The 26,845-nt window shown below is 38.7% G+C and overlaps 1 protein-coding gene across 3 annotated transcripts in view; it reads right to left on the bottom strand.

Annotated features, from left to right (window-relative positions):
* efr3a (EFR3 homolog A (S. cerevisiae)) overlaps window positions 1-26,845 on the bottom strand; it is a 139,235-nt gene that overhangs the window by 45,541 nt on the left and 66,849 nt on the right. For all 3 annotated transcript variants that reach the window (XM_043688260.1, XM_043688262.1, XM_043688261.1), the window contains 6 exons: window positions 23,621-23,699; window positions 22,082-22,217; window positions 20,534-20,683; window positions 16,449-16,563; window positions 6,214-6,265; window positions 4,160-4,332 (listed from right to left, as the gene is read on the bottom strand). In XM_043688260.1, the coding sequence (XP_043544195.1) occupies window positions 4,160-4,332; window positions 6,214-6,265; window positions 16,449-16,563; window positions 20,534-20,683; window positions 22,082-22,217; window positions 23,621-23,699 (705 nt within the window). The remainder of the gene's footprint in view (window positions 1-4,159; window positions 4,333-6,213; window positions 6,266-16,448; window positions 16,564-20,533; window positions 20,684-22,081; window positions 22,218-23,620; window positions 23,700-26,845) is intronic.

The following is a 26,845-nucleotide window of genomic DNA, read 5'->3' as shown; positions in this document are numbered from 1 at the left end:
TGATCATAATTCTATTAGTTTTTAAATAGTGATGGCAAAGGATAGACCAGATCTAAAAGTTGAAGTCTTAAATTCGAGGAAGGCTAATTTTGACGGTATTAGGCAAGAACTTTCAAAAGCTGATTGGGAGCAGATGTTTGCAGGTAAAGGGACGGCTGGAAAATGGGAAGCCTTCAGAAATGAGATAACAAGAATCCAGAGACAGTATATTCCAGTTAGGGTGAAAGGAAAGGCTGGTAGGTATAGGGAATGCTGGATGACTAAAGAAATTGAGGGTTTGGTTAAGAAAAAGAAGGAAGCATATGTCAGGTATAGACAGGATAGATTGAATTAATCCTTAGAAGAGTACAAAGGCAGTAGGAGTATACTTAAGAGGGAAGTCAGAAGGGCAAAAAGGGGACATGAGATAGCTTTGGCACGTAGGGTTAAGGAGAATCCAGTGGGATTTTATAAATACGTTAGGGACAAAAGGGTAACCAGGGAGAGAATAGGGCCTCTCAAAGGTCAGCAAGGCACTCTTTGTGTGGAGCCGCAGGACATGGGGCAGACAATAAACAAGTATTTTGCATCATGTTTACTGTGGTGAAAGACATGGAAAATATAGAATATGGGGAAATAGATGGTGACATCTTGACAAATATCCATATTACATAGGTGAGGCTGCTGGATGCCTGGAAACACATAAAAGTGGATAAAATCCCAGGACCTAATCAGGTGTACCCTAGAACTCTGTGGGAAGCCAGGGAAGTGATTGCTGAGCCCTTTGCTGAGATACTTGTATCATTGATAGTCACAGGTGAGGTGCTGGAAGACTGGAGGTTGGCTAATGTGGTGCCAATTTAAGAAAGGTGGTAAGGACAAGCCAGGGAACTATAGACCAATAAGCCTGGCATCGGTGGTGGGCAAGTTGTTGGAGGGGAATCCTGAGAGACAGGATTCGCATGTATTTGGAAAGGCAAGGACTGTTTAGGGATAGTCAGCATGGCTTTGCAAATGGGAAATCATGTCTCACAAACTTGATTGAGTTTTTTGAAAAAGTAACAAAGAGGATTGAGGAGGGAAGAGCAGTAGAAGTGATCTATATGGACTTCAGTAAAGCACTTGACAAATTTCCTCATGGGAGACTGGTTAGCAAGATTAGATCTCATTGAATACAGGGAGAATTAGCCAAATGGATACAGAATTGGCTTGAAAGTAGAAGACAGAGAGTGATGGTGGAGGGTTGCTTTTCCGACTGGAGGCCTGTGACCAGTGGCGTGCCACAAGGATTGGTACTGGGTCCACTACTTTTAACCATTTATATAAATGATGTGGACGTGAGCATAAAAGGTATAGTTAGTAAGTTCGCAGATGATACCAAAATTAGAGGTGTAGTGGCCAGAGAAGAAGGTTACCTCTGATTACAACTGGATCTTGATCAGTTAGGCCAATGGGCTGAAGAATGGGAGATGGAGTGAGGTGCTGCATTTTCAAAGCAAATCAGAGCAGGACTTGGACACTTAATGGTAAATTCCTGGGGGAGGGTTGCTGAACAATGAGACCTTGGAGTGCAGGTTCATAGTTCCTTGATAGTGAAGAAGGTGTTTGATATGCTTTCCTTTATTGGTCAGAGTATTGAGTACAGGAGTTGGGAGGTCATGTTGTTGAGGTACAGGATATTAGTTAATCCACTTTTGGAATACTGCGTGCAATTCTGGTCTCCTTCCTATCGGAAGGATGCTGTGAAACTTGAAAAGGTCCAGAAAAGATTTACAAGGATGTTGCTGGGGTTGGAGGATTTGAACCATAGGGAGAGGTTGAATAGGCTGGGACTGTTTTCCCTGGAGCGTTGAAGGTTGAGGGGTGACCTTATAGAGGTTTATAAAATCATGAGGGGCATGGACAGGATAAATAGATGCGGTCTTTTCCCTGGGGTGGGGGAGTCCAGATTTAGAGAGTATAGGATTAGGGTGAGAGGGGGAAAATTTAAAAAGGGACCTAAGTGGCAACTTTTCACAGAGGGTGGTGCGTGTATGGAATGAGCTACCAGAGGAAGTGGTGGAGGCTGGTACAATTACAGCATTTGAAATGCATCTGGATGGGAATAGGAAGGGCTAAATGGATATGGGCCAAGTGCTGGCAAATGGGACTAGATTAGGTTAGGATATCTGGTCAGCATGGACGAGTTGGACCGAAGGGTCTGTTTCCATGCTGTGCATCTCTATGACTCCCTTAGTCAGTGAGCAAGATTCTGGCAGATGAAGTATAATGTTGGAAAATGTGAAGTTGTTCACTTTGATTGGAAAAATGAAAAAGCAGAGCATTACTTAAACAACTGCAGAATTTCAAGGTGCAGTGGAAATTAGGTGTTCTAGCGCATGAAGTGCAAAAGGTTAGAATGCAAGTACAGCATGTAGTCAAGAAAGTTAGTAGGACGTTGTGATTCAATTATTGGTGACTCCACATCTCGAATATTGTGTCGTTTTGATCTCTTTATTTAAGGGGAGATGCAAATACATTGGAGGTAGTTCAGAGAAAGTTTATTGGATTTACATCTGGAACAAACAGTTTAGGAACTCAAAGGTATAAGTATGCCTTTCAGCCCATTTGAACCATTGCCAATATTTAATTCAGTCATGGCTAATTGAATACTTCAATGCCTTTTAAATACCCCATCCCCCTTATCTTGTATGCCACTGGTAATTAGAAATCATCTTTACATTCTACATTTTCAAAGACAGTTCTTCCACAGGCCTCTGTGGACAACAGTACCAATGTTCACCCACTAATTAAAATAATTTTTCATCTCAGACCTAAGTAGCATCCCCTTTATTTTTAAATTGTATTCCCTGGCTCCAGATTCCTGAACTAAAGGAAACTTCTTACTTGCAATAATTGCTATTTTCAATAAGATCACTTCTTATTCTTCAAAATTTAGTGAACATGTCCCAAATTTCCTAATTTTGCTTCACTGGGCCATCCTGCCACCTCAGGAACAAGTCTGGTGAACCTTTGTAGCACTCTCTCATTGGCAATGTCTTATGCGGCTAGTTTGGACAGGCTGGGATTGTTCCCACGATAGCGAGCATGACTTCAGTGAAGTATCTTAGATCCTGAATGATCCTGATAAGGAGGTAGTGGAAAGTATATTGCCGCTCATGGGTTAGCCAAGAACTACACAGCACTGTTTTAAATTTAGGGATCAGTTTTTAAGGACAGAGATGAGCAGTTATTTTCTCACTTGGAGTTGTAAAGTTTAGGAACTATGATGCAAAGTACTGGTGGCTGGGTCATTAAATATTTTTAAAGACAGAGAAGATATAGTCTTGATAGGCAAGAGAACCTGAGGTTATTGAGGATGGGGAGGGGTGTTGCAGATGCAAATATGGAAATTTGAAACACTAATAAATCGGCCAGGATCTTAGTGAATGATGAAGCTGCTCAACGGGTTGAATGGTTTACTTTTGCTCCCTTTTAATATGTTTGCGCGTTTGTATGCATTGCCAAAGTACAAACAGAAATGGGATCTAGAAAAGTGCAACAATTATGTTTTGACTGTGTAACTTTGAAATACAGCACTGCTTCCAACCAAACTACCTTGGCTAAGTATTAAATGCAACATTTTACACTGACATACCATAAAATCAGGCTTTAGTGTTACTTATGACTCCAGCTCCAATAAGCCCATCTCTATTGCAAAACGTTTTCTGAAACGTGCTACTACACAAATTAGCTGCATCTTATATGGGCAACATAATATACCATGTAAATGAAGCAATAAGACACAATATTTAGGGAAATCTATCATACAAGAACAAACTATTGATTTTATAGTGTCTAAAAGTGCTGGTTTAGATTGAATTCCATAGTAATTCAATCAGCAGAAGTGACTTTGCATGTTCAATTCTATTCTCACTGCAAAGTATTGTTCGGAAGTTTAGTTTGCTCAAGTTCTGTGATGACTTGTATTTCCAGTTAAGATCCAACTGGAATTGTAGTATTACATCCTTTTCTTACAAACAATGCATTTTAAAAATGAACATGGTCACATTTAAGACATCCTTACTGGGAGATTATCCACATTAGAGTTTGTATTTCTCATTCAAGTGGAGCGTACATGCCTGAACAAAAGCAATAAGCATCCATACATAGTTAACTATTCTAATAAACAAGCATTTACCTCATTCCTTTGATTTTTGCCTTGTTTTCATGACGATCAATGAGACTATGTAGAATGTGCAATACAAGCTGCCTTAGCTCACTATCTTCCATTAGTGAAACAGATAGGATTGGGTCTAAAAATGGAGATGGAAGGGCAGCTGCTATACTTTTAGCCTTATATCCTGAAGTCACCTAGTAGTAATAGAGAAAGAGAAAATAGATGAATTAATTACCTAACACCATCATATAATTGCCACTGGCTTTCAAAAAGACAGGTAGAACGAGCTACCAGTCTCCCAGTTTATTTCCACGTTTCATGAATCAACATTTTGGTCAAAACAGAACAACTGAAATCAGTCAGCTAGTTCAGCAGGTCTGGCAGCATCTGTGAAGTGAAATCAGAGAGTTAACATTTTGGGTCCAGAGACCCTTCCTCAGAAAAGACTGGTCGTGGACAGAAGGCACATGCTACACACAAGATTTTTAAGATAATATGTAGACCAAATAAACTACCGAATTTAAACATATTTAATATAATTTCAAATTGTTTTCTTGAATTTTGAGTTATAAAATGTATTTTAAAACGTAGTTGTAGTGAACATCTTACAGCATATATTCGAACATCTGACTAAAATACTTAATGCCATGGAAAGATTTCAAACTGTTACTAAGCACAATGGGAAGAATTCCTAGATGATGTAAGACAAGTGTTTATACGTTTGTGTTAGCGCTGTGTTGTGATCTTCTTACTAGACCACTAAGGTCCCATTTTCTATAAATGGATTTCCTGTGCATCTGAAATAATTAACATGTAACTATTTCTGTAGCTATAGTGATTTCTTTTAAAAGTTTGTTGAGGGCGAACATTTGCATGTTGAACTCTTTTTGTTAAGAGGTCTGTTAGAAATTTTTAGGTTTCAGAAGTTTATTTTTAAAGCACAAGGAAAACACTCAACGTAGAGAGAAACTTTGAGATTTTTACTTTGTTTTGAGCAATTTTGATGTCCTTTTTGTGGAGATGAATGCACAGAGAGTGCACCCAAGACGACAAGACTATAGCAAATTAGTTCTTCTTAGAGTAAGCAGTTAGTGGTAGTTCTAGTTAGGATAACACTTCGAAGAGAACATGAAGCTGAGTTGGCATTTAAATTCAGATGCATGATAGCTCGAGGAATAAAGAAACAGCATTTACAGCCTAGCAGTTAGTCACAAATACCTAAAACTTATTGACGTGTTAGTGAAAGGGATTCTGGTGAGAGTATTGTACAAAGGCTGTGTGTGCGCACATCTAAAACCTTTGCTTTTAGGTTTTCAGAAATAAGGCTGCTTTGTTCTATTTCATTTTCATTTCTTTTGCTTATTTTTTTAAATTGAAACAAAACCTCTAATATTGCATGTTGCTATCACAGCGAGAAACTACCTCATTTCAAGAACAACAAAACAAACTATGGTCTCAGTCAAAATTCAGTCTGGGATCTTATTGGTCTAGCAAGAATATCAGCTGGGATCATAACAATTCACTAACACAAAAGCATAAACACATCTTACATTATCTAAGATTTCTTCCCATTGTGCCTACTAACATTTTGAAATCTTTCCACAACATTAAGCAGATGTTCAAATATATTCTGTAAGATGTTCACTACAACTGAATTCTAAAATACATTTTGCATGACTCCTTTTTGCTAAGATCATATAAACTTTAAAGAAAATGGATATCGTTCCTACTGTACAAAATGAACACAAATATAGAAAATACTATGGTAATGTTGCACAAGTGACATAGAATTAAAGGCGGGAACCAAAATTAAAATCCAGTCTCCAAAGCAATGAAAACATATTCAAAAGTATTACTACTCCTTGAAAAGATGAAGTAGCAATTGATCATTCATGTCTAGTCAATTTGTTCCATGATTAGGAATTGAAATGGCATTAAGCACAGAATCAAACTGTGATCTATTTGAGCTGATTATATTTATTCCCCTAATAATTCAAGTTCAGATTAAATTAACAGTCATTCTGGAAGTAACTTTTCATTTTTTTTTTCTTTAGAGTTCAGTATTTAACATTTACCATAAGTAGAGATCTGAGAAGCATGACTTGAATGGCTCTTGTCCCCCGATCTCTGAAAAGAAAAAAAATATGGCTGAGACCAGGAAAGATCCTAGAATGCACTGAATATACATAGCTGCGGCTAATCACAGCCCAGGAATTGAATTTTAAGAAGCATATTTACAGATGATACATAATCTATTCAATATCCTGAAATTTATTCAAAACGGTTGCAGATAGAGCCAGCTAATTCATTTTAAGTTAAAAATTTCATGCCACTAAACTTCTGATATTTCTTAATATTATCACCGGAAGAGCCTTGATGATTCATACAGAAAGTCAATCATCAACTTGTCAGGCTAATAAATACAACCTAGTTACCATTATTCATATGCTGAAGATCAGATAATATTTGTAAAGTATCCTCTAATTTAAATTGGCAGAATTAATCAGTTATAAATAGTGGCAAAAGTGACAAAGATGTTTTTGCAGAAATCTTAACAACAAAGTTGCATTCAAATTGCAGTCAAAGTTAAGAAAATGGAATTGTTTTCTACACTTTATTGTAGGGCATGTTTTGGAGCAGGAAGGCTTTGAGCACTTGACAAGTTGCCCAATAATGCAGCTGTAAATTGAATCAATGTGTTCAGCATTTCAACCACAATGCATTATTATACAGGAAGAAACAGAATTGCATAAAGATACAATCGCAGAAATATAATCGGCCCATAAATGCCTATTATTCAGGACAACATTAAAAATCACAACACCAGGTTATAGTCCAACAGCTTTATTTGGAACCACTAGCTTTCAGAGTGCTGCTCCTTCATCAACTCCCTTAGTCTATCTCAATCCAACACCGACTCCTTCATATTACTCAGGATACAGTTATTCTGTGGCCATTCCTAATGTTGGCATTATTTAATAGTTCTGATAGGACAAATGGATACCTGTTAGGTGATGAGTGATATCCTCCATAGACACTGGATTGTATCAATTCAACAGATTATGGAGCATCTTTAAATTTTCACAATTCTGATTATTTGGACGATAATGTCTTAAATGTCAAGTGTAAAAAGATTATTTCAACAAAATACTCCTTGACATATTTCAGAGCTGCACTTGGTACAGTTAAAAATAGATATTTTAATCATTATCTCATCCACCGCATTTTAAATAAATGAAAATGACAAAAAAAAGACTATTTGCTAGTTGCACTAACATATAGTCATCAATTTCTTAGCAAATTTTGAAAAAATCAGAAGCTTTTAAAATGCATCCATGATATCTTAGTGCACCTAAAAATAGCACTTTGAGCATAAGGCTGAAGATCTATGGTTCAGAACAAAATGGAAACTCACATGAGTGATTAACTTTGGGGGTGTGGACAGTTTTATGAACTTCGAAATTATGAGCTGAATTTTCCTATTTATAGACAGAGCTTTCTCCAGTGAGATTCTTGTACCCAGTCCACCATGTCAGAGGGCTACTTTCCTCATGCAACCTCTACCCTTCATCTCACTAATTATGCAACCAGCCTCTACAAAACCATTTCACTGAATCACAAAACAGAGGAAGAAGTGTTCGCACTGCTAGGTCTTTGTGTTGCTCATGCAGCTGGTGGCATATTTACACAACTGGCTCCACAGCACTTCAAGTGGTGCAAACCAGGAACTGCTCTTAACACTGGTCTGAGATGGCAGGTCTGGATACTGTGGTGCCCACAGTGAAATGCAGCACTTACAACCTTAATTAACCTCTGTGCTTTACAAGGGTAAGTATCACAAAACATCTCTGCCACCTCACAGTCTCAGACCAATCACTCACTAACACTGCCACACTGCAAGCACCTCTAACAAAGACTCATGGGTGACAATTCTCATTAGTGCATGCACCATATCCACTCAATAACTCCCAGTCACCTCATCTTCCCAAATTAATAACCTTTCCTGCCTTCCGTATTGCCTACTGACACACTGGAGATATCCCATAATCTTTCCTTCTTCTGCATCCATACCAAGTGCTCTTCTATCCACTACCACCACACTTAATCCCTTCATCTCACTGCAGAAAATAATTGACTCAGCCACCAACTGATGTTCCTACAGCACCCCAACTTGTTCCTTCGTCCCATTCTCTTTGAAGTGTTGGAGGCTGAGGGATGACCTTCGAGAAGTTTATAAAATCATGGAGGGATATGTTTAGGGCGAATATCCAAGGGTTTTATCACAAGCTATGGGAATCCAAAAATGGAGGGCATAGGTTTAAGGTGAGAGAGACAAGATATAAAAGGGACCTAAGGAGCAACATTTTCAAGGAGAGGTTGGTGAGTTTGTGGAATCAGCTGTCACAGAAAGTGGTAGGGGCCGGTACAATTACAACATGTAAAAGGCATCTGGATGGGTACATGAATAGCAAAGGTTTAGAGGGATATGGGTCAAATGTTGGCAAATGGGACTTGATGAATGTAGGCTATTTGGTCAGCCTAGACAAGTTGGACCAAAGGGACTGTTTCCATGCCACAATCTCTATGACTTTATGACTCTTTGATTCCTTTGAAAATGGAAAATTCCATGCTATGGCTTTTGATTTCAAAGGTTAGACCATCAATACAAGTTGTCAATAATGGTCTCAGCATTCACTTGAGGTGAGGCCTCACTTGTTGTCTTCTTCCTCTTTGAATAAATACCCTATACTCCAAAGCTGAACTTTATCTTGCAATTTGTCATCTGCTCTGCTACTAATGTCTGACTGTGCCCATTGCACACTCTAATTTATTTCATGTATTATGTGGAACCTTATCAAAGGGCTTATTTAAAAATTGAACGAGTGTGCATAAGCAAGAGTTTTGAGTTCTGTGCTGACTAATCACGATAATGTTGTTGGTACCTTGACTTTTTTTTTAAACCTTTAATAGGGATTCCTATTGCATTTTTTACTACATGAAGCAGACAAGTCTACAATTCCCCACACATATTCAATCTCTTTAAACACAGGAATAATGTTATCTGTCGGTGGTTTCCCCCTTCAACTTTCTCTAGCTAATTAACAATGTATAGTAATGCTGCTATCATCTCTCCTCAAGATTCTTAAAAATTGCACAAGTACAATTAATCTGGATGTAAGTTTGCTCGCTGAGTTGGAAGGTTCGTTTTCAGATGTTTCGTCACCATACTAGGGAACATTATCAGTAAGCCTCCGATGAAGTACTGGTGTTATGTCACTCTTTCTATTTATGTTTTTCAGTTTCTTTGGGTGGTGATGACATTTCCTGTGTTGACGACATTCTTTCTTGTTCCTTTTCTCAGAGTGGCAGATGGGATCCAAGTCAATGTGTTTGTTGATAGAGTTCTGGTTGGAATGCCATGCTTCCAGGAATTCTCGTGCGTGTTTCTGTTTGGCTTGTTCTGGGATGGATGTGTTGTCTTTCCCCATCTATATGTAAGGATATGAGTGATAGTGGGTTATGTCTTTTTGTGGATAGTTGATGTTCATGTATCCTGGTGGCTAGTTATCTACCTGAATGTCCAATGTAGTGTTTGTTACAGTTCTTGCACGGTATTTTGTAAAAGAAGATTGTTTTGCTTGTTGTCTATATAAGGACTTTTAAGTTCATTAGCTGCTGTTTTAATGTGTTGGTGGGTTTGTGGGCTACCATGATGCTAAGAGGTCTGAGTAGTCTGGCAATCATTTTCAAGATGTCTTTGATGTAGGAGAGAGTGGCGAGGGTTTATGGGTACCTTGTGTCTGCTTGTTTGGGTTTGATACTGAGAAATTGGCGGACTGTGTTCATTGGGTACCCATTCTTTTTTAATACACTGTACAGGTGATTTTCCTCTGCTCTTCGTAGTTCCTCCGTGCTGCAGTGTGTGGTGATTCATTGAAATAATGTTCTAATGCAGCTTTGCTTGTGGGTGTTTGGATGATTTTTTTCTGTAGTTCAGCATTTGGTCTGTATGAGTTGTTTTCCTGTAGATGCTGGTTTGAAGTTCCCCATTGCCTGTTCGCTCTACTGTGACATCTAGGAATGGCAGTTTGTTGTTGTTTTCCTCTTTAGTGAATTCTATGCCAGTAAGGAAATTGATGATGGTCCTGAAGGCTTCCTCTAATTTCTTCCATTTAGTGACAACAAAGGCGTCATCCACGTAGCAGGCCCAAAGTTTGGGTTGGATGGTTGGCAGAGCTGTTTGTTCGCATCTCTGCATTACTGTCTTTGCTAAGAACTGTGATATTGGAGATCCCATGGGTGTTCCGTTGGTTTGTCTGTAGGTTTTATTATTGAAGGTGAAGTGGGTGGTAAGGCAGAGGTCCACTAACTTGATGACGTTGTCATTGCTGATAAAGTTGGTGATGTTTGGTTCTTTTGTTCTTCTAACAGCATGGTCAGTGTTTCTTTGACAAGGTTGATGTTGGTGGATGTGAGCAGCGCTGTTACACCAAAGGAGACCATTATTTCATCTTCTTCTATCTTTGTGTCTTTGGTGTTCAACTAGCCACAAAAAGAGATGATGCACTTACGTACAGATGAGGAAGGACACCACTTTGGGACAACACATCCATCCTAGGACAAGCCAAACAGAGACACACACGAGACTTCCTAGAAGCTTGGCATTTCAACTGGAACTCTATCAACAAGCACACTGATGTGGATCGTATCTACTACCTTCTGAGAAAAAGGATAGGAAATGAAATCACCAACCCAAGGGAACCTAAACACATTAATACAAAGCGGGACATGACACCACTGCTTCACTGGAGGCTCACTGATGCTACCTAGTATGGCGACGAACATCTGAAAATGAATCTTCCAGCTCAGCAAGCAAACTTACATCCAGAACCTGACAAGATGGAGGACAGGAAAAATTTCTGGCTGTAACAGCTGCTCCTTTTTTGACGTATTTTAGGTGCTAGAGGGGATTTCCTTGAATTCTAGGAGCAACAATTACTGTTTTATATGCTGTTGCATTGTTTTGGAACTTTGGAGAGAAAGAAAAGTCAAAACAACAGCACTTTTAAAAGAGAGAAGAACACACAAAGGAAGCAGATGGTGAGGTCAGGGCAACAGAGAGAGCGAGCGAGAGTCAGAGATCGAGAGTGAGAGATCGAGAGAAAACCTGCACAGTTACTGCCTCTGCTGTTTGAATTCATGTATCGCTGGACATCGGAGTGCATCTGGGAAAATTATCAAACTAGTGAAATTCACAACTGATGTTGGAGGAACTGTTGGGCGAAGTTCACAGCACAGAATCAGATAAGTTAATCGTTGTTTTAAGTGTGGCCTACAGAGAATCTGCAGTAGTGAGTAGAATGGGTTCTTTCTTGCTTATATGTTTTTGGAGATGTGTGTCTTGATTAAACGTAAAATATAAGCCATAACTATTGATTTACCCTGGGGCAGTGTTTGTAGAGGAATAAGATGGCGTTATTTTCTGGGTCTGTAGATTGTGAAGGAGCAAAAATGGCCTTTAATACAGTGATATGTACTTCTTGTCAGGTGTGGGAGTTTAAAGAGATGCGTGGCAGTTATAAGAAGGGGGGACAGTCTCACATACAGTCACATAGATGGGTTAACTCCAGGAAAGGTAAGAAAGGTAGGCAGCTAGTGCAGGAGTCTTTTGTGGATATACCCATTTCAAACAGATATGCTGTCTTGGAAAATGTAGGTGGTGATGGATAGCACGAACAGCCAAGTTTCTGGTATTGAGACTGGCTCTAATGCTACAATGGGTACGTCGGGTTCCAAGAGGTCAATCGTTTAGGGGATGCTCTAGTCCGAGGTACAGACTGACGTTTCTGTGGCCAGCAGTGAAAAGGCAGAATGGTGTGTTGTTTCCCTGGTGCCAGGATCAAGGATGCCTCAGAGAGGGTGCAGAATGTTCTCAAAGGGGGAGAGGGGCCAGCAAGAGGTCATTGTCCACATTGGAACCAACGACATAGGAAGGGAAAAGGTTGAGATTCTGAAGGGACATTATAGAGTTAGGCAGAAATTTACAAAGGAGGCTCTTGAGAGTAGTAATATCTGGATTACAACAGGATCGGGACCAGATGGGCCAATGGGCTGACTCTATGACTACTCCTGGTGCTATGATCTAATGAGGGCAGGAACAGGAGGATAGAGCAGATAAATGCTTAGCTGAGGAGCTGGTGTACGGGAGAAGAATTCACATTTTTGGATCATCGGAATCTCTTCTGGGGTAGAAGTGACCTGTACAAGAAGGACGGATTGCTCCTAAATTGGAAGTGGACTAATATACTGGCAGGGAAATTTGCTAGAGCTGCTCGGGAGGATTTAAACTAGTAAGGTTGGGGATAGGACCCAGGGAGATAGTGAGGAAAGAGGTCAATCTGAGACTGGTACAGTTGAGAACAGAAGCGAGTCATACAGTCAGGGCAGGCAGGGACAAGGTAGGACGAATAAACTGAACTGCATTTATTTCAATGCAAGGGGCCTAACAAGGAAGGCAGATGAACTCCGGGCATGGTTAGGGACGTGGGACTGGGATATGTTAGCAATTACAGAAACATGGCTGAGGGATGGGCAGGACTGACAGCTTAATGTTCCAGGACACACATGCTACAGAAAGGAAGGCAAGAGAGGAGGGGGAGTGGTGTTTTTATAAGCTGTACTGAGGGAGGATATTCCCTGAAATGCGTCTAGAGAAGTTATTTGGGTGGAACTGAGAAATAAGAAAGGAAACAAGGCAGGGCAGGTGACTGAGGTGTTAGTGGGGGAGCACTTTGGGGACAGCGACCATAATTCTATTAGATTTTAAAATAGTGATGGAAAAGGATAGACCAGATCTAAAAGCTGAAGTTCTAAATTGGAGAAAGGACAGTTTTGATGGTATTAGGCAAGAAAGCTGATTGGAGGCAGATGTTTGCAGGTAAAGGGACGGCTGGAAAATGGGAAGCCTTCAGAAATGAGATAACGAAAATCCAGAGAAAGTATACTCCTGTCAGGGTGAAAGGAAAGGCTGGTAGGTATAGGGAATGCTGGATGACTAAAGAAATTGAGGGTTTTGTTAAGAAAAAGAAGGAAGCCTATGTAAGGTATAGACAGGATAGATCGAGTGAATCCTTAGAAGAGTATAAAGGAAGTAGGAGTATACTTAAGAGAGAAATCAGGAGGACAAAAAGGGGACAGGAGATAGCTTTGGCAAATAAAATTAAGGAGAATCCAAAGAGTTTTTACAAATACAAAAAGGACAAAAGGGTAACTAGGGAGAGAATAGGGCCCCTAAAGATCAGCAAGGCAGTGTTTGTGTGGAGCCGCTGAAAATGGGGAAAGATATTAAATGAGTATTTTGCATCAGTATTTACTGTGGAAAAGGATATGGAAGATATAGACTGTAGGGAAATAGTTGCTGACATCTTGCAAAATGTCCATATTAGAGAGGAGGAAGTGCTGGATGTCTTGAAATGGTTAAAGGTGGCTAAATCCCCAGGACCTGATCAGGTGTACCAAAGAACTCTGTGGGAAGCTAGACAAGTGATTGCTGGGCTTCTTGCTGAGATATTTGTATCATTGATAGTCACGGTGAGGTGCCTGAAGGCTGGAGGTTGGCTAATGTGGTGCCACTGTTTAAGAAGGGTGGTAAGGACAAGCCAGGGAACTATAGGCCAGTGAGTCTGACGTCAGCGGTGGACAAGTTGTTGGAGAGAATCCTGAGGGACAGGATGTACATGTATTTGGAAAGGCAAGGACTAATTAGGCATAGTCAACATGGCTTTGTGCGTGGGAAATCACGTCTCTCAAACTTGAGTTTTTTGAGGAATTAACAAAGAGGATTGATGAGGGCAGAGCAGTAGATGTGATCTATATGGATGTCGGTAAGGCGTTCGACAAGGTTCCCCATGGGAGACTGATTAGCAAGGTTAGATCTCACGGAATACAGGGAGAGCAAGCCATTTGGATACAGAACTGGCTCAAAGGTAGAAGACAGAGGGTGGTGGTGGAGGATTGTTTTTCAGACTGGAGGCCTGTGACCAGTGGAGTGCCACAAGGATCAATGCTGGGTCCTCTACTTTTAATCATTTACACAAATGATTTGGATGCGAGCATAAGAGGTACAGTTAGTAAGTTTGCAGATGACACCAAAATTGGAGGTGTAGTGGACAGCGAATATGGTTACCTCAGATTACAACAGGATCTTAACCAGATGGGCCAACGGGCCGAAAAGTGGCAGATGGGGTTTAATTTAGATAAATGCGAGGTGCTGCATTTTGGGAAAGCAAATCCAGAGGCTGAGGGATGACCTTATAGAGGTTTACAAAATTATGAGGGGCACGGATAGGGTAAATAGGCAAAGTCTTTTCCCTAGGGTTGGGGCGTCCAGCACTAGAGGGCATAGGTTTAGGGTGAGAGGGGAAAGATATAGAAGAGACCTACGGGGCAACTTTCTCACACAGAGGGTGGTACGTGTATGGAATGAGCTGCCAAAGGATGTGGTGGAGGCTAGTTTGCAACATTTAAGAGGCATTTGGACGGGTATATGAATAGGAAGGGTTTGAAGGAATATGGGCCGGGTGCTGGCAGGTGGGACTAGATTGGGTTGGGATATCTCGTCGGTATGGACAGGTTGGACCGAAGGGTCTGTTTCCATGCTGCACATCTCTATGACTCTGAGCTACAAATCTTCTCAAAACTCACAATTAATCTGGACCTGAAGGATTATCTTCTTGAGTTTAATTGGCTTATTGGCTTCTATCTCAAAATGTGGTTAAAATATTTCCAATCTCATTTGACAATGCCACATCCACTCAATCTGTATCCCTGAGAAATACTAAAACAAAATATCTAAATATTTCTGCTATCTAAACATTAATGATTTCATCCTTGTTCCTACCAATTGTCATCCTAAGATATTTTTATATTTGTGTAACTACAGGATGTTTTACCATTTTGCATTAATCTCATTAATAGAATTTCATGTTCCATTAACTGTTCAATTTTTTTTACTTCATTCCTAGTTTCTTCTTACTCTCACTTAGAGTCACAGAATCAGATCCCTCGGTCCAACCAGTCCACGCCAACCATAATCCCAAACTAAACTAGTCCCACCCGCCTGCTCCTGAACCATCTCCATTCAAACCTTTCCTATTCGTGTATGTATTCAAATGTCTTTTAAACGTTGTAATTGTACATTTTCTCAAGAACTTCATTCCACACGCGAACCACCCTCATTGCAAAACATTTGCCTCGTCGGTCTTTTTAAATCTCACTCCTGTCACCTTAAAAAATGTGCCCCCCAGACTTGAAATGCTCCATCATCGGGAAGCGACAACTACCATTAATTCTATACCTCTCATTATTTTATAAACTTCTATAAGGTCACCTCTCAAACTCCTTTGCTCCAACAAAAAGAGTCTTTGCCTATCCAGCCTTTCTTTATAACTCAAACCTTCCATATGGGGCAACATCCTGGTAAATCTCTTCTGTACCCTCTCCAGCTTGATAATATCTTTCCTATAACTGGGCAACCAGAAATGGACACAGGATTCCAGAAGAGGCCTCACCAATGTCCTGTACAACTTCAACATGACTTCCCAATCCCTATACTCAAACGACTGAGCATTGAAGACAAACGTGCCAAAGATCTTGTCTATATGTGGTGCGAACTTCAAATAATTACATACCTGCACCCGTAGGTTCCTCTGTTCTGCAAAACTATCCAAAGCCCTATCATTAATTGTATAAGCCCTATCCTTCTTGTTGTATCTAATGCAATACCTCACATTTATCCAGCTTGAACTCCATCTTGTTATACTTTCTCATTGTGTCCACATACATGATGTATGTTCACTTTCTTTACCTTAAAGTAACTGTTATTCCATAATATTTAGGTAAAAAAGGGTTTTCTTTGAGCATCCTCAGTGTTTTATTGAAGCTCTTAAGGAAATAACATTCGTGTTGGAAATGGATCATTCTCCCAGTTTGAGGGGAGTAGCAGGATGAGTTTCACTATCTGCACCATCAGGTCATGCACTTCAGACCCCAGACAGAATTGAGAGATTCCGAAAGCTATTCTAATATGTTTAGCTTCAACTTAAGCCAAGTCCTCCTATACCATAAAGTTCCATATTCACCAAACTTTATGGTTTTTCTGAACAAGATTAATAATGTATGGCCAATTATGGCCAAAATAAACTCAAAATGCCCAAATGTCAAAATAGTAACACAAATGAAGAGCAGTTTATATAAAACTTTTTTTCATTAATATTAATGAAAGGCCTTTTGCTTTCTTTTTGACACTTACCCACAGTTACTGGCTTCCAGTGAATGTGATCCAGCATCAAAAATGGGTACCTTCCCCATAATAAACATAATAATTTCTGATCTTTGATAATCTGGAAGACTACTCCCAAAAAAGCCTAAAATAAAACAATGAACGTAGCACTGAGCTTTGATATCAATAATGCACAGTTATCAGGTTGTACAATAAAACTTACACATATCAGAACAATACCTCAAATGAAAGTTTAGTCAATTAAAAGCAAAATATAAACTTTGGATCTCTAGTATGGAATCTAATACCTAATTTGCAGATGACAAAAAAACTGAGGATATAGTTTACTCTGAATAGGAAAAGAAACCTCAGGAGGTTAATAGGTGAAATTTATGTAGCGTTTTTGACAGTACCTTTCTCCTCTGTTTCTCTTTGTCAGATCAGTGAAGGTCAGGGAAATGCCACCACCTCTAACATTCAATCAAAGACATATATTCTGACTAGCATATATGCTACTGTTCCTTTGTTTTTAGTGAATCAAAATTCTGAAAAATCTGATCTAACACCACTGCTGGAGTTCTGTCAGCATGTGGCTTTTTAAATATCACCCAATATCTATTGAAGACTAAATAATTATTCCAGAAGGCAGGTGTGGACTTTTATTTTGGGTATCTATTGATAAGTGGGTTGACCTTTGCTGAAGCTTTTTATTTAATTTCGGAACTTCCAAAATAATACAGCAGGTGTGGGTGAAATGTAGCAATCAAAATGCACATGAGTGGTGGGTAAATTAGCAAATTCCCAAAACAGTTGGGAAAATTCAAACACAAGGATGACTAAAGGAAAGATAGCCCCATAAAGTAGAATGGATAGAATCTCTGAGGAGTTGTTCCTCTAATCTCAGACGGGCTTTCTTCCAGCAGAGGGAGGCTGCAAAGAAATTACAGGAATTTCAAACCAGCCTAAGGAATATGCGGTTAACTAAGAGACAGAAAAAAATACTTAAAGCACTGAGATAAAGAATCTTTTGAATGTGGAATATCTAGCTTAAGGCTGCATATCTTCAAGAGCTACTTCATGGAGAGAAACACATCACTTCTGTTCTGGCAGGATGCTTATTCGACAAAAATGAGAATCAGAAATGTAAAGGACAATGCATGGCTTAAAAGAACTTACAAACATTTTAGTTTACACTTATAAACTGATCTGTAGCTATAGAGAAGTGTGAAACAGAAACATTAAGATCATCAATATTGAGGCAAGGAATTTGCCCATTCATACCTTGTCTGGTCTACATATGACTCTAGGCTTACAGAAATGTGGTAGATTCTTAACTGCTCTCTGAAATGGCCTAGCAGGCCACTCAGTTCAAAGGTAATACAAGATAGGCAACAAATGTTCGCCTTCCCAGCAACGTGAACATTACAGAACACGAGAAAGGAAAGCTATTACCAAATATTTCCATATCTCATGTTGAAGTCTTTTTTTTCTAATTCACCCACAGGATATGAGCATCAATTGTTGACCAACACTAATTGCCCTTGAAAACGTGATGAGCTTTTGTAGACCTAATTAATTGTAATAATTAATCAGTTAATCCAACATGGTCTTATCCTAACAATCAGCAAAGAAGGTGAATTAGATGGATCTTGGTCCTTTGTTGTCTAATAGTCTTAAATTGAATCAAACACATCAGCAACCGTTATTGGATGAAAAAAACATGATTCCTTTAAAGGCTTCGCCTAAAATCTGCATCTCTGCCTTCTCGGCAGAGCCAGGATGTGATTGTGTCTGTGCACTTTCTGGACAAATTACACTTTTCATGCTTGGTAAATCAGCCAATGTAGACCTCTCTAAACTTTCAATCTTTGCATGCAAGATGCTGGTTGAACAGTAATTATGGTTGAAGGTGCATATTCTGGAAGTTCTCATCAGTTTTGCATCCTCCCTTCTTAAATTCCTGCCCTCTCTTTAAATTGGCTTTTCAACAGTTGATGTAAACTGTGGGATTTATTTTCATAATTGTTATTTTAGTTGCTCAACCTTGGATTTCAGGGTTTGAATTCATAACTGGTGGGTTATTCAGTTTGTCATTAGTTAATCATTAACATGTAAATATTTCTGTAGTCAGAGTGATCACTTTTTAAAAATATATAGTTTCTGATGCCTGGCTGAACAGTGAATGGGTTTTAGTACATTAATCAACTTCGGTTTATTTTAGCTAGCTTGTGACCCAGCTTGGTAAATAATGGGGTGTCAAAGATTTGTTAGAAATCCCTGTGCTTTTTCCCCTCAAAGCTTGGGGATGGCGCTCTTTGCTGAAACAGAAAGACTTTTAGTTTCAGTTTGAAATACTAGATTGTGTTAGTCCTGTAAAAACCTTGGAATAAGATAACTGTACAGAGCAGTGCTCGCGAGAAGAGGAAGATATAGTGAGTTATAGTTACATAGTAAAGTATTAATGTTATTTCCAGATCAAATAAAACCCCAGAAGTGGTTATTTAAGCTGTATGAGTGAAGTTCAAGTGTATGATAGCTCCAGGAACAAACTATTGCAGTTCCAGTGATAATGCTTTGCAAACTGTACCAGTGTTATAGATATCGTATAAAACCTGTTTGGCTGCTTTTCAGTTTATAACGCAGCATTTTGGGATTAAACACACACTCTTACTGTGTGTTTAAATTATTTGAATTTGCATTAGTTTGGATTTTTTTTGTTAAAATAAAATCAGTATCACTGCATGCTTATGGTTCAGTAGCAGACCACTGTCAAAACAAATACATAAAATTATGATCAACAAGCCAGGTTTCTGCTTGGGATAGGAGTTGTCTGTAAAATTTTGATGGGATCATAGCAGTAAGAAATATATTTTGCATCATCAGCTTGCCAGGTTAATTTTTACAAAGCAGCCTAGGAAAATGGAACTCTTAATACATCAATTTTTTTTCCCCTATCACACCACTTATACCAGAGATAACCATCACCTTCTCCCAACTCAGCATTAATATAGTCATGGGCATAGAGAGTCAGGTTAGTAACCAGGCTTAAAATATATTAAAATGAGACCTGTTAAATAATCTCACACCATTTGGACTTCCCAGGAACTTAAGAAAAACATCAAAAGTAGATTTAGGGACAGAAACTATTGCCTTTTAGTTGCAACTTGATTGCATTAAAGATAAGCTGTCCAGCTTTTAGGTTATGTACAAATATCAGAATGTACAATGTTCTTTGCCATGCGGTCCATTACAATCAACAGAATAACCACTGGGCTGCAAGGTAAGTATCACACAGCAATACTTGTCTGAGATTATTAATTATTAGATTAGCAATGAAATATTTTCACTGCAAGTCTTTACTAAGAACTCTTTAGCAGGTGTTGTCTCATGCAGGGATTTTCTTCCCTCTATATGCGCTCAAGTACATGCAAATTAAGCTCAATTAATGTGGTGAAATAACAACTTCACAAGTGTTTAATACTTGGTATCACTATGGAAACGGCTGAATCGTTAAGAATATTTTAACAGCATTTTCTGGCAGGAGGCATTTAGACACCCACATGAATAGGCAGAGAATAGAGGGATATGGAGCATGTACACAGCAGATGGGATTAGTTTCGAATGGCTTCATCTTCAGCAGAGAGATGGTAGGCCAAAGGGCCTGTTCCTGTACTGTACTACACTATGTTCTATGACTGTCGGCTATAGCTACTTTCACAGTAATTACAGACCCTAAAACCAGCTCAACTTCCTATTGCACTCTAGCATTGATATTGTAAATCTCTTAAGACTGTGTAGTTATTCAAATGTTGGTTGAAGAAAATAAGTTTGAATCTAACAGGAATTAACTTCATAATAATATTAGCATTCCTCGAAATCATGAAAGTGAATGTTACAAAAGTCCCAGAGGATCAGAGACTGCTCTCTCATTAGAGTTGTGAGTTTAACCCAAGGATTAAAGTTTTAGTGTAAAGTCATGGTGTGAGAAGGACTTTAGGTTCAGTGCTCTATCCCATTAAGATTTATACAGATAATATGTACAGTGAGAATCATGACTCAAATTAGTGCAATCAGAAATGACATGGAAATTTCACACTGGTGATTCCTGTACTCACCAATAGTCTGGATAATTGTATCCTGAACTAATTTCTCATCATTGCTTGTCGAAAAACCACCAGGAGAACTACATTCACCGGATAACTCAAAATCAACACTGAGTCGCAAGTGTTTCAACAATGTGTTAAATACCTCCAAAACAGTTGGACCTATTTCAATAAAAAGATCAAATTAGTATTCATTGAAATATTTGCATTTACTGTGTAATTTAGTTTTAGGAAAAGAAGAAACTTAGAAATAAAAATACTCAAATTATTCAATCCTGATCACATGCAAAACGAGAAACCTATCTTCTCCTCAGTTTGGCAGAAAACACTTACAATATCAAAAGCAATAAAATTATACTTGAATAAAGAAAATTTAAGAAAGGAAATTTTGAGCCAAAAAGCCAAATAGTTCATAAGGCTCATATAGCAACCTTTGTTTCCTTTGCCTGGGAAAAATCCAAGGAAGGTTACTTAGGAAGAAAACTGGCAGAGCGATTTTGCTCACTTTATGGAGCTTGGGGAATAAACAAATATCTGATTTCTTTCAGTTTCAAAAAAATCGGTGAATTCCAAGACTTGCGGACAATACTTTGGAGGCTGGATGTACAAATGAAGTTGCGTTTTGGGACACTTGGAATGACCAATGGGCAATGCTCAGGAGGTTTAAATTTCTCGAGGGCAAGTTCTTGCTCCCTGGATCCTGTACAAACATCTTAGACTCTGTGCTCGGGCCAAAACTTTTAGATAATTCCACTGCACTTAGATGGACTGTTACCCAAAAAAAATCAAATAAATTAAAAACGTGTTAACACCTGGATAAATGCACAAAACCAATACTGCAATCCTTCCTCCTGACTACGCCCTGTCTTCCCAAGCTAACCATGCTGATGTCTTCCTTACCCCTCACCCATTGACCTACCCACCTATACATTCAACCATCTATCAACTAATATTCAAAGACTGAACCTTTAAACTTATCATAGGTAGCCAGTGACATGAAAAAAAGGGCATTTCCTGTCTTGCTCCAACTCAACTCTGACAGAATTCCCAAGGATGGTGTGTTGAGCTTTTCTTTAACAGCCAGGAGCAGAATATCTCAGAAGAAATATGCACAAAGTTCAGGTTGGAGGAATCGTGGAGTACAGTGGAAAACCACTCATCATTGCCGCTGCTCAGAAGATTTGGAACATTTCCAATCACAGCAGACAAAGGCAAATATACACATTTAGAAAAGTTGGCAAAGTTACAGTGGAAACAAAGCAGGTGGCACAATTTCTTTCCTAAATGTTCTGCAGGACTTGTATAAAAGGAAGTTCCTTAATTGTTGGGCGATTTGACTAATCGACTTTCCATTCACTAGTGTCAGTTAGTCTACACTTTACACAAGACGACAACTGAAATCCGAAAGTTCTATGTTCAGAGAAATGGTAGGGCAAGTAAAAACAGAAATGGGACCAGTGCATATGTGGTGAAGAAATAAACAGCGAAAATTAATCCTCTGCACTAAATGGAAGCAGTCCAAATCGATGATTTATTTTTCTAAATGTCAGTTCTGCTTACCAATAGAACCTTTGGCTGCTATAGCCACAGTCTCTAAAAGGACCTGTACAATGCCTGCTCGGACCCTTGGAGAATCTTTGTTGTGAGTGTCCAGATGTCGAAGAATCTGCTGAATGACGTGATGAGAATGCTGAGCCTGTAATGTTGGAAGTATTGAAATAAAATTTAGACAGAAATATTTCTTTTGTATGAAATAGAAACAAAAGTGAAAACATTTTCTTGCAAGCAAATGAACAGGTTGATTAGAAAATACCTAAGATGAAAGGAACAATCCAGTTTGAAAAGCAAGCAGCAATATGCAATATTAAATTCATTGAACAAAGCTCTCACGTTAAAGTGATGGAAAGAGTCATCGACCATGCTATTAAGCAGCACTTTGTCAATAAGCTCATTCAGTTTGAGCTCTGCCAAACCCACTTGGCTTCTGATTTCATTACAGCTTTGACTTAAACAGAAACAAAAGAGCTAATTTCAAAATGTGAGGCAAGAGTAACTGCCCTTGACATCAATGATGATTTGGGTTAAGTGCAGGATCAAGCAGCCTCAGCAAAACTGAAGTCAACTGGACCAGGGGAAAGCTCTTTACTCGTGCTGAGTCATATCAAGCACAAAGGAAAATGATTCTGTTTGTCAAAGGTCACTCATCTTAGCCCCACCATGAGAGTTCCTCAGGAGATAACCATCTGCAGCTGCTTGATCAATGATGTTCCCTCCATCATCAGAAGTGGAGAGGTTTATTGTTAAGGGAAGTATTCAATACCACTCATTACTCCTCAGACATGAAGTGGTCTGTGTCCACATTCCAAGAGACCTGTTCAACACTGAGGCTTTGGCTAATAAGTGGCAAGTGATATTCACACTTACAAGTGCCAGAATGATGGCCTCCATGAAAAAGAATGGAACCATCTCCCTTTCACATTCAACAGCATTAATATGACAAAACCTCCCGTTAACCAAGGTCATGGGGTGGAGGGGGGGGGGGGGGTCTGCTTGACCAAGACCTGAATTAGAATTCAACTTTTGTGAGATTCAAACATGATGATGGGGATGAAAACCTTACTTTAAAGGGAACAATGCTATGAAATTACGTCCTTCAGGGAGTTTTGCCCACCATTAGAGCCCATTAGCAATTTGGATACAGTGTCTTAACTCTTGATTCACCCTCCTGGCAAGGCAAATTTCCCCATCAGAAAGGTAATCAAGTAACATTAGCCCTAATGGATAAATGCCAGATTCATCTCTTTCCAAGAATACTGCAATATATTAGGCAATTAATATAAAGTTAGAATACCATTTCTGAAGTATAAATCTTTGCTTGTATTCTAATATTTCCTAATATAAGTATGAAATTTCTTCAGTTACGTGCAGTACAGTCAAAAAATAGAACGTGGAAATAAAATCAAAATACAGATAAGCTTTTGTACTATTAGAGTTGATTATATTTTTAAAAACTTTGTTTTAGTAGAGAAGAAGACAACACATTAACATAAGATTCCAAGCATTTTCTTTCTTACAAAATGAAGAATCTTGTACACTCACCTGTATAGAATACATTGTAATTTTGAAACAGGAAACAGCAAATGCATTTGGGTCCCAGAGCTGATGGTTGTCTAAATGACTATAAATGTAATAACAAAAAACTCAATTAGCAGTCAGTTGAGATGCATTGCAGACTCTAGCAAGAAACCAATAATCTACTGGGTAATAACATGAACAAAGTACATTTGGTATAAATGAGCACAAATTAGAAGATCTACATTTAATTTAGATCATTTACCACAGTATTCGTACCACTTGCACAATATCCTTTAATAACTCAATATTTACTTCTTGAAAGGAAGAGAAAAGCAGTCTGAATGCAAATTTAAGACCACAATGCAAAAAATAAAGCAAAATATATTTTATCTATTCTTTTGGAGTAGAAATGGCCCTGCAATGACCCTGTTGGTGCTTTGAATTAGCTATTGTTTCAATGAACCTGTGGTTAAGTAAACATCATTTTTTGGCTGTGAACTTCTAACAATGCTGTTGAAAGAATACAGAAACCAGCAAATTATGCAGTTTTGCACTCACAAAGGCAATAACATTTCAAAGGCTATTCTTTAAAAGTTATTTTTTCCATTGTAAAATAAATTATTATTACTTAATATTTCTAAAATTTTTTTTTTAAATAGAAGATACATGGATTGCTTCACCATTACAGAGTAATACACATGCTTATAAAAATACAACTTGGGTCGAGTTCTGACATTAGGATACTACAGCAGTTCAAGCAGATTCCTCTCTGTGTGGTGTGCACAATTTCTCAAGATGCAAGAGTAATATTTAATTGACCCACTCTCATTTTTAACTTCTAGTTGCCCAATTATTTTGAAATATTGTGATAACCTGAACATCAGTGAGTTTACTGATAACACTTTGAATGACTCCTACTTGCTAATGAAATTAACAAAATCAATTCACAATAATACATTTAAATCAGAACATTAAATTATTGATTGTAGCCTATTATCTTGTTTTCAACAGTCACGTTAAAGTTACTCACTTGTTTGCATTGGGTATGCCTCAGCAAACATCTGCATGATAAATGCCAATGCTGAAGCTGGAACAGCTGGACCAGAGTTGCTAGACTGGGTATATAGACCTTTAATAGTTCAAACTCCGTCTTTGCTGTGACTGGTATGTCTAATTGTTCACTTCAGGTGATGTGAAATGAACAAACTTGGCTTAATGTTATAGCATGTATGATGGCAGGGATCTCAGCAGTAGGCAGGGAAAGAAGTTATCCAATGCAATTAAACTTACTACCTTTTGGTCTGCAGTCCTTTAGGCTTTGGCATTTCATTTGCTATTCCTATAATCTTTTGTGCTTTTTTCTTAATCTTCATCAGTCTTTCAGCTGGGGAGCTCCAAACCTCATCATGAGCCTGATGAAAGCAAATGTCCTCTCAATCCTTCTGCCAATTATTTTAAATATAGCCCCTGTTTAATGACCTCTCCTCTAAGGAAAACAAGTCCATTCTAGTCATTGCATCCAGGGACCTGTTAAATTGAAGAACGTTATGATCCCAGTCAATCTTCTTATCAGACAAGTCACATTTTGGACAGGAACATGGCCTTATAAATCTTTTATTTTTGCTTTTAACAAAGTGGTCTCTCACTGAAACATAAGCAGGTAATAATCAAACAAAAAGAAAAATTATCCAAACTATCTACTTTTATTAAAAATAGAGAGTTGACAGGATGGCTGATTTACAATGTAGTATAATGTCAACAGTCTGGGTTCAAATCCTACACCGGCTGAGGTTACCATCGAGGATTCTCCTTCTCAACCTCTCCCCTTGCCTGAGAAGTGATGTCATAGGTAGTTTCTTTACTCAATAGTAGGGGCGCGGAACGCCCTGCCTGCAACAGTAGTAAACTTACCAACGTAAGGGCATTTAAATGGTCACTGGATAAACATATGGATGAAAATGGAATAGTGTAGGAAAGATGGGCTTCAGATTCGTTCCAAAGGTTGTTGCAACATCGAGGGCCGAAGGGCCTGCACTGCGCTGTAATGTTCTATGTTCTATGTGGTGACACTCAGGTTAAATCACCAGCAGTCATCTCTCTTTCTAATGAGAGCGCAGCCCTATGGTCTGGCAGACAATGGTGATTTTATTGAACAGAAATTCAGTTTATTTTAAACACACTGTAAAACTATAACACTGTTAATCCTAAATCATTCCTTTGTAAATTGAAAAGAAACAGAATAGTTCTTGTACAGTGCACAAAACATACCACTGGTAAGCAAAAAAAAACACTCATACAACACTCACTTCAGTATCTCCAGGTACCAACACCTCAGTAGGTTTCTGTCACTTGGGACTTCAATGTTTAGATTGGGACTTTAGGTAACATCTTCCTGGATTTATAATACTGCTTAAATGTACTCAGCTTTAAGTAATTTCTTCAGGATTTTATCCCAACACATCTGGTTTGAGACAAATACTAAGTCTCCATTCTAAGATAACCACGGTCCCACATACCTCTCCCTTCTTGGGTGCATTTTTCTACAGCCATCCTTTTCTAAGGACTTTACACGATTGCCCCACTCAAAGTAAAAACAAATTCATGAGTATCTCTCTCACTCTGATTTGAGTGTCTTCTTTAAACCTAAAAAAAGTTCCAGAACTCTTGAACAATCTCCAAGGTCTTATTAGTAACCATAGCAGGTGTAAACAATGCAAAATGAACAGAAGCCCATTAGAACTGCATACAGGTTTATTCACTCTGAAGCCAGGCCTCAAAAGACTTTTCAAAATATGTCACCATGACTACTGAAATACTTAACAAATAATTAACTTCAGACACACTGCTTATTAAGTCAAAAACCAGAAACTTCAACTTTCAATAACATTAAAAACTATACATCACATCACAACTATGCATGAGGTCGCAGCACAACTTGCCCACTAAATTTTCACTTAGTTGCCTTTAGAGTACAGAGATGTACAGCATGGAAACAGACCCTTTGGTCCAACCTGTCCATGCCGACCAGATATCCCAACCCAATCTAGTCCCACCTGCCCGCATCCGGCCCATAACCCTCCAAACCCTTCCTATTCATATACCCATCCAAATGCCTCTTAAATGTTGCAATTGTACCAGCCTCCACCACATCCTCTGGCAGCTCATTCCATACACGTACCACCCTCTGCGTGAAAAAGTTGCCCCTGAGGTCTCTTTTATATCTTTCCCCTCTCACCCTAAACCTATGCC

Source organism: Chiloscyllium plagiosum, chromosome 4 (genome assembly GCF_004010195.1).
Source record: "Chiloscyllium plagiosum isolate BGI_BamShark_2017 chromosome 4, ASM401019v2, whole genome shotgun sequence".
NCBI classification, from domain to species: domain Eukaryota; kingdom Metazoa; phylum Chordata; class Chondrichthyes; order Orectolobiformes; family Hemiscylliidae; genus Chiloscyllium; species Chiloscyllium plagiosum.
The sequence above is the reverse complement of the archived record's forward strand: the minus strand, read 5'-3'. Positions and strand labels throughout refer to the sequence as shown.